Source organism: Hippichthys cyanospilos, chromosome 18 (genome assembly GCF_059441005.1).
Source record: "Hippichthys cyanospilos isolate Australia breed blue-spotted pipefish chromosome 18, RoL_Hcya_1.0, whole genome shotgun sequence".
Lineage (NCBI taxonomy): Eukaryota > Metazoa > Chordata > Actinopteri > Syngnathiformes > Syngnathidae > Hippichthys > Hippichthys cyanospilos.
The window spans coordinates 1,920,571-1,929,278 of NC_142386.1; the positions used below are offsets into that span (position 1 = coordinate 1,920,571).

The window sequence follows — 8,708 nt, forward strand, 5'->3', positions numbered from 1 at the left end:
GTATGGGAATTTAAGCCATGCCTTTACAAAAATAATGCTCGTTTTCAAAAATGGACTATTGGAAGAACGGGGTAACGTGTTTCACGGGAGAGTTCGTGAATTCAAATGACAAATTCGTATGTTTAGAATAGAAATATAAACACTCTCGCATGCTTTTTTGTGAAACACAATCGAATTGGATGACGAATCTTTTCTCCATTGTTTATTCGCACTTAGCTCGTTTTCATATGTGCAAACCACAATAGAAAAACTATTGATAATGGAGTTGATGTAATAGCTGCCCTTTGGTTCCTAGAAGTAGTCTTTGTTCCGATTCAAGAAAACCAAACACAGTGGTTAAAAATAGCACTACACCGCCATCTATTGGCATTGTGGCGCTCTGCACTTTCCTTACGTTTAATAACAAGGTACAACTGCCTGAACAAATTTGCTTTCGCATCCATGAAACAAGATACAAAATGTGGCAATTTTTTTGGATTGACCAAAAATTTCCTCGTCAAAAAATGTATTTTTGAGAACTACTTCTAGACTGTCAGGTGACAGGGTGAAAGTACACTTACAAGTTCCATTTGAGAGAAAATGTTACGCTGTACAAACAAGTGAAATGAGATCAAAACAATTTTTTTCAAGTAGGAAGTCGGTGCTGTCCGGAATCGTGGATATTTTAGAAACTGTTGTATTGAATTCATTTGATATTAATCACCTGATTTCAAAAGTGAATCAAAACCAGCGCAATGCAACGATTCTTCAGAAAATCCATGTTTTCAGGATGGCGCGATTTATTAGTCATTTTCTAATTGAATTCGTGAGCCCCACCGCCCAGGACAAGAAGTGCTTTACTGTTACGAAATAAATTAATATGAACATGTTTGAACTCAGAGGAAAAAAAAAAGCAGAGATTACAATATGCTTATGTGGTCATGTGGTTATGATGCTCTCATATGTATTGAAACAAAAGCAGCATGCCGAAAGCAAATACTGTACATTACAGTATATAAAAGCTATAACCAACCCACAAGGTCAGGAAATAAACCAAAAAAATGATAGAAACCGTTCGGAAGCTTCGTTTAAAAATGAAAAGCAAACATTCCGTTAGGCTGAGCCAAAAGTAGTGTGGCGACTTACTTCCCAAGGATGCCACGAGAGGCTGCCAAAGCAGCGACATACACGTGATGCTGGACCTTTTGGCCAGGCTTCAACTTGAGAACAAAATTGCCAGATGCAATCACTTCACGGTGGTAGTGAAGTCAACTTTCCTTAGCAGAATATCATTATGCTCACATGAATATATTCTTCATCCTGTGCAAAGATTGACCGTCAATCCGCAGCATGTTTGCATTATGCATTTTCTCATTAAAGGAAGCCTGGCCTTTCATTTGAATGGGGACAAATTGTCCGTCCTTGCTATGAAAGTAAAAGTTCCAGTTCTTTGAGCGCTTCATCCTCCAGCGTGGCCGTAGGAGTCATGGACAGGAAGTCGTCCAGGAAATTGTCCGCTTGCGACGGCGGCGGGGTTTCGGGCATCCCGTCCGGGCCGCGGGCCGGCGCCTCCAGGAATCCCGAGCTGTCGGGCGAGGGGAGCAGCAGGTCGGACGGCAAGAAGCCGTCGCACGCGGCGGGCGAGACCGGGGCCGCGCTGCGGGGCCGGCGCGCTAGCAGCTTGTCCAGCTTGGCTAGCTTCTTCTTTTTGGCCTTCAGCTTCTTTAGCAGCTTGTAGCGCAGTGCCGACGTGTCATCCGGGCACGGGGCGCCCGTTTTACTATGGCTACCACTCGTCGGAATGGACGGCGGGGATCGGACGGCGGCGCCGAATGCGCCGAACGTCTCTGCGGCCTTGAGGGGGAGTCCGTCACCGTCTTCCAAATGAAGCACTTGCACTTTGGGAACGGGGGGCCTCTTGGCGGGAACGGGCGTGGAGTGACGGGGAGGATTCTGGACATGATTGGCAGGCGCGGGAAGGGGCTCGGCGGCGCCGGGCCTCCGATTGGCGATATGTCGGCTGACCAGGTGGGACCAGCGGGAGTCGCGGTCAGGAGGAGGTCCGCTGGAGGACACGGCCGACGTTTCGCAGACACTTTGGTCTGGCGCGCGGCCGTCCGGAGTGGGCGCGCGCACACCTTGGGCTTTCGCATCCAGCGGTGGCGCCGCGTCCTTTGTGGCCGCTTGCCCTTTGGACACGTTTTTTCTTGTCCTCGGAGCGTTACCGGAAGCGGGCTCACAATTGGCAACTTTGACGGCGTCGCCCTTGGGCTCGGCGGAGCGCGGCGCGTACTCGCCGGGGTCTTCGGGCGTCACGGTTGAGCTATCGGGCGCGGGGAGGCAGTCCAGAAGCACTTGGTGATCCATGGGCGCGTTGGCACCCACCTGCAATGACAGATCTTTTAACCTTCGTCGTTTGACTTTGGCCTCCTAATTATTTACTTTCGTAAAAGAGTTCGGCACCGTGTCTTAGTACATGTCATTCATTTTTTTCTTAGTAGACTGTTAATATGTCATTAAAATGAGCCGTTTAGTTTTTATATAGTACAATTGGTAAAACGCAATCCTTGCAAGGGTTTCCTCTGGGTATTCCGTCATTACTTTTGGGATGCACTCCTTTCTTTGGGGCAAATGAACTCTGAGTCAGCATTGTTAGCTCAGATTTAATCAGTCAATTCATCTACTTCAGTTTAATTTGCGTCCACTATAGTGAACGTTTCTTTTTTGGTCTATCTTTGGACTGATCCAAGCGTGCTCAGTAAAGGACAGCGTGGACCTTCTAATCATGCCTCTGGCTGTCTTGCTGAAACAAAACGGACACAACGGCGGACGCAGGCATCGTTTTCCACCACGCACCTCAGTCAACGTGAGTGTGATGATGTCGTCCTGCGACAGTCCGTGGAAGGCGTCCAGTAGGGTGACGGAGCCGATGGACGCGTCCTCGCAAGCGTCCTCTTCGCCGTCGGCGAGCGTGGTCATGTGCCGGTCTGGGACTTGGCTAGGGGACGATAGGGAATCTGGTGGCGTGATTGACAGGGAACTCCCTCCAGAGGGGCCAGAATCCTCTTGGGCTTCCCAAAAGAGAAGGTGCATTTCCTGAGGGGGAACGGGCAGCGTGGGATGCAGCATGATCTGCGGGTGCTTCAAGTCGTCAAATTCCAGCCAAGAGCCTGATGCGCGAGGGTGGGAGAAGAGAGAAAAAGATCAGATGAGAGCAGGAAAGAAAAAGAAAGACTTTACATATCCAAAGAATGTCGCGAGCTTGTGGAAGAGAAACGAAAGTTCTGACTTTGCCTTCCCACTTGGCTTTAAAAGCTCCACACATTCATAGTCACATAGTGCTTATTTGCATTTCCGTGACCCAAAGGAAGCAAAAAAAAAAAAAAAAGGAACTTGTAGCGACGGGACAATCTGTGTCCCAATGTCCTCTTACCGTTGGGCCTGCGGATCCACGCCACAAAGTGCCGAGCGCGCCGGTCGTACTGGACCAGCGCCGTGACGGCGCGTCTGCCGCCCTCCCAGATGAAGGCCAGCGCGCCGAGGTCCCCGTGCGGCAAGCCCTCCTCAAAATGCAGCGCCAACACCGGAGCCACCCTGGAGCACCGCAAAAGCCGCATAAAAACCACCAGGACAAACTGCAGCTCGATTTGATTCCGACGTTTACCTCTCCAGCTTCATGCTCCTGCGCTGAGAGCGGGCGCCGCAGGCGTTGCACGGCGCCAGGTGGGTGGCTCGCATGGGGTGCCAATCCTGCACCACCTCGGTGAAGGTGGGAAGCGTGTTGGTGAACCTGAAGAAAGAAAGAAATCAAATTCCGCTCAACATTTAGGGATGGGTCTTAAAATGGACAAAGTAATGGAGCCGTTTGGACTGCAGATTCCCAACTTAAAAAAAAGGACATTTCAAAATGTTTTGCTCTTCAGGGATTTCTTGTGGTTCTCCTTAATGCCAAACGAACATTCAAATGTACTTTTTTTCTCATCAATATTATTGATCTGAAACGTGACACTGATGTTGACATCTTGGAATTTTTCCCATCAGCCTGAAAAAAATGGCAGGTGCTTTGAAGTGAAACTTGTCAGCCAATCGGAGAAGGGACCTCTCTGACAAAATGCAAGAAGTGAGGAGACGTTCACAGACGTTCAAATCACTTCTCATCGGTTGAAGTTTGACTGTAACCAGGAATAATAATCCCGATAAACTTGTCAGACCTTTCTCTGGTGACGGTCTTGCACTCGGCGCACTCAAACTCCCAGCGGAAGGCGGTCTGAAAGAGGGGCTCCGCCCACGAGTCTGCCGCCAGCAGGAGCGGCATGGCAAACACCGGGCTCTCCGCTTGACCTGCGTGCCAGAACGAATGAGGAAACCATTGGAGGAGACTTGCCGTTTCAACAAACTTTTTGAACAGTGGGCAACGAGCGCGCCCTCACCGAGCTCGCAGCGCAGCTTGGGCCGAAGCAACTCAAAGACGGCCATTCGGAGGTTCCGCAGAAGCTCCCCCGCGCCGAGCTGCGTTCTCGCTTCGCCATCTGGGCACAAAGATCAAGAGAGCGGACGACATGAGTCCCTGAGTCAACTATACTGGAACCATGCCTCAAAGGTCATGGGGCGAAGATTTCATCGGGTCTGAGAGGGGGGCTACCCAGAATCAAGCTTGCTGCTGGGAGGGCGCGGCATGCGCTGGAGTAGCCACTCAGGAGGCGCCAAACGGCAGCGCGCTGAGGCTCCTGCTGCGGTTTGCTCCGCCTCAGGCTCCCGCAGTTGACCAGAACCACCAGCAGGACGTCCAACCAGCACAGGTTGTGAGCGTTCTCCCAGAAGGGAACGGCGACGGGTTCGTTGAGGGATTCGCCGGACCCGGCGTCGACGAGTTCCTCTGGAGAGTCCGCCGGTTCTTGGGCAGCGCCGACGGGTTCCCCGGGAAGGCTTCGGAGCACTTCCGGGTCGCCGCCGTCCTCGTCCGTCTGTGGAGCGAGGCGAGACGGGGAGGGCTGGTTTCCATCGGGTAGGCGGCGCGCAGGTCCAGTAGTGGCGGCCGCCGTCCGGTGGGGACGGCCGCCTCGGGGCGGATAAGCAATCTCGTTGGCCTGACGACGTTCATCCAGAAGCGTGCTTCCTGCATACGCGTGCAGCTCCTCAGCGCGCGGGCGCTTGACTTGAATTTCTTGGCAGTCTTCTTCGTTTTCCCCCTGAGAGAAAGTCTTTCTCTTCCTGCCGCCTGTGGCCAAACTCGCCAAAACATCCTCCAAGGGGCGGCTGACCAGAGGGAAGAGGCACTGGTGAAAGGGAGCAGCCAGGTTAGCGCGGTTAGCATCAGGAACGGTAACGCTTCGGCCATTTCCCTTTAAGCCTACTGATCGAAGACCAGTTTCCAACATGAACTCATTTGTTTCTTTAGCTTCTAGAGGAAGAGGGAACGAGCGGTGGCCAACCTGAGGCTCGGCGCATAGCGTGACGGTCTCGTGCACATTGAGGCGGTACGAGCGCAGGGTCGAACGCAGACCTTTGGACGCGCACCACGGACAGCAGTCCAGGGACGCTGCCCTCTCTTGGACCTTGGAACATACCGTTCAAAGATTAGCCACCCTTACATTTGGAAGCTCAGTTTTGATTTTGAAAAATAATGCACCGCTAATTAAATCTCTCTCATAAACAAGTATGACTATCAAAACGCAATATTTAGGTCACCATTAATCAACAAATGACTTTTACATGCCATTTTTAAATTAGAATAATGGTAATATCGACATTTGCCAAACTATTTTCACTTGTTATGGTGTTTTTTGACAAAACCAAAATATTTGTAGAAAAACAAGGACAAAAATGTGTTGGGGACAAAAAATCCCTCATAACTACATTTCAATCTCATGCATGTGACAAAAAGAATCCACTTGGTTATCGTGCACAGAGTAGCAAACCTTTCGCCTTTTACCAAAGATTTCCGTTTTGTCTTTTGCTCTAATTTGGAGTGGCACTGACATTGACAGTTGAGGTCAAACACAATTCAGCTTTGCGCAGGTGACATGTCGAGAGGAGAGCAACAAAGGGCTCGCACTGACTTTTCCCAAATACCCCACCGGCGACGAGGGCCGAGCCCCCGAACCGGCGTCTTCACCGGGCATCGCTACGGCGCCGCTCCTCCTGAAGTCCACTGCTGCCATCCGCTGCCATTCCAGCAAAATCACCATGACAACCTGGCTCACCTCCCAGGTAGCTAGAATGGGCAACAGACAGCCACCACATCAAGAAGACTCATCCCTGTGAATATATCTCTCTAGCGCTTTGTCACAGATCTGCAATTTGTGAAAAAAGTCAAGTTTCACACAGGTTAAATTGTGAAGGTTGTCAGACATTTAAGGGTGACCTTGAGAGACAATACTTTGAAAAGAGCTATAAATAATGATGCAATATTATAGTAAGCATTGCAGCAATACAGATGGCGCTTTTTACCACGAAATTCCTATTTATTGAACTACCGTGCATTTATTGTAAGTACTGAGTATTACTTTTCTCAAGAAAAATTTAAGTTTGAACTGACGAGGCAGATGAGGTTAAATTCAAATTTGAAGGACTTTTTTTTTTTTATTCAACAGGGCACGGTTTGGTTGCATGATAATTTCTAATAATAAAAAAATACATATTTTCTAAGACCGATTGTGAAATTATGAAAAAAATAACGCTTGGGGGATTTTGAATGACACTAAATATGTAACAGACAACACTATTGTGTTCATTGCTCCCGTAATAGGTTTCACACCACTTTAAAAGACATTAAGTTATTTACTAAAAGCCTCAGTTCTTAGACGATCCGAACAAAGTCACACGATTTATTCTGTCAAACAAAACGAAATCGGCGAGCAACACCTGCCGGTTAGCATGCTAGCGCGCACGCGGCAGTGCAAGTCGAAGTGCAAACAAAAGACTTAAAGTAATACGTACCGTTCCCCCGCTTGAATTAAAAGTCGCCACGTTCATTCAAAAATTATTAATTACTGCTAAGCACGTAGCAAAAACGGAGATAGTAAAGAGAGCATTTGTCGTACTGAAAACGTCGTGCTGCTTCCTGCGTGTGCTACATCATTTGTCTTCCCCCGACAAAAGTTCCGGGACACAATGTTTTCTGCTGAGCCCCTCGCAGCTGATTTTAGATGGATGCCTTAAAATATTTTGAAATTGATTATTGTTTAACTATATGTTTTAATTTTTTGTATTTAATGTCTTCAACGGGACAAAAAAACTGGTGCGCAACGCCGGTGGCGAGGCGGCACAAAGCCCCCTCCACTGACCAGTTATTGCTATTTATTTAGTTTCATTTTAAGCAAAGTACTAAATCGAGAAAATAACAAGTGGTTGCGTCAACGATTGTATGGATTTTAGTATGTAATCAAAATTACAGAATATTGAAATAAAGTTTTCTATCGATCGCTCTATCGAACGATCCATAATCAAGTCTAAATATAAAGTAAATAAATGTGATCTATCCAATCGTATTGTGCTTATTGTCACGGGAGTCGTAGGTTTCGCTTTTTTTTTTTGTATAGCATAGGGAGAGGAAGTTATGTGTGTGTTGGAGGTTCAGAGCTTGGAGTTGTGGCTCATCAGTGATGGAACATCGTGCTATCCTAAAAATATTGTGAAAATTAACTCTTGCATATTGATATTTACCGTTTTCCTAAATCAGTGTTGACAATCATTCTGCAAAATCATTAACAGTCACTTTTGTCAGTGTCCAAGAGCAATTTTAAGGGTGCTGACGGCAAAATGGTAGTGTTGTTGGATTTTGTTAAAAATATTACATTTCCCCAAGTACTTTGCGGCTTGTCAAAAAGGAAACCGTAAAGATGATTTCTTGACATCTCAAATTTTTGAGGTTGTGAATTGACTTTTAGGATGCTTGAGGACCCCACAAAATGACCTCGACACACCTGTCGTTGGCTTTATGTATAGGAGTACCATTAATAAATAATAGCGTAATTCAAAGTCACTTAGTTGAGTGGATGTATTTCAATAGTGAAAAGTGAGCTTTCACTTGAACCCCTGTGCAGTAGTTTCACCGTGTTGGCTCATACCATTCTTGCAGTATTTGAGCGAAGGCATGGCACTCCCCTGATAATCACTCCTGCTCGTGTGATAACTAAGAGGTAGTGCCATATTGACTTCTGACATGTTATCGCCATCTGGGTAAAATTTCAGCTCTCTGGTGTCTTCTTTGAATCCTACCCTTTAATGTGAAATGAATTTGCTGGAGATTAAACGAAAAGCAAAATACTGCACAAGGGTTGAAAGACTTCCTGCTCATTCTTACTTTTTAGCATATAAACACGTTTCAAAATGTACTTTTAGAGAAGTGCGGGCATTGAAAGGGTAATTTTACTTCTACCCGGTACTTGAGTTTTTTAACCCAGGTGTACTGTATGTACATTGTGTTCAAGTGTAGGGGAGCTTCTGCTATTTTGTGGAAGAAACGAACGCTCGCGAGAGCGTTGGTGAGAGTCCACGGTGGGCTCGGATCCCGGCAGCATGCGGCCTCGCCTCATCCAGTCGGCCACACTGGGTGCAAGTCAGGCAAAAAAAAAAAAAAAGGTTCACGTTGAGCGAGCAGCGGCAGCAAAGCGAGGAGCTACGGCGTGCTCAAATATTTTCATATCCACGCGCCCCCGGAAAGCTCCGTGACGCAGAAATAGCGCCCACCAATGACCACTCGTCTTCTATTAGGACAATGAAAGGAC

The 8,708-nt window shown here is 47.7% G+C and overlaps 1 protein-coding gene across 1 annotated transcript; it reads right to left on the reverse strand.

Annotated features, from left to right (window-relative positions):
• Positions 1-189: 189 nt before the first annotated feature.
• Positions 190-7,057, reverse strand: uspl1 (ubiquitin specific peptidase like 1). Its single transcript, XM_088441580.1, has 10 exons — positions 6,919-7,057; positions 6,039-6,193; positions 5,412-5,534; positions 4,622-5,255; positions 4,410-4,508; positions 4,191-4,320; positions 3,644-3,769; positions 3,413-3,573; positions 2,836-3,149; positions 190-2,364 (listed from the first exon to the last, which is right to left on the reverse strand). The coding sequence occupies exons 2-10, from the start codon at positions 6,165-6,167 to the stop codon at positions 1,405-1,407; spliced, it is 2,676 nt and encodes an 891-aa protein (XP_088297706.1). The 5' UTR covers positions 6,168-6,193; positions 6,919-7,057; the 3' UTR covers positions 190-1,404.
• Positions 7,058-8,708: the final 1,651 nt, after the last annotated feature.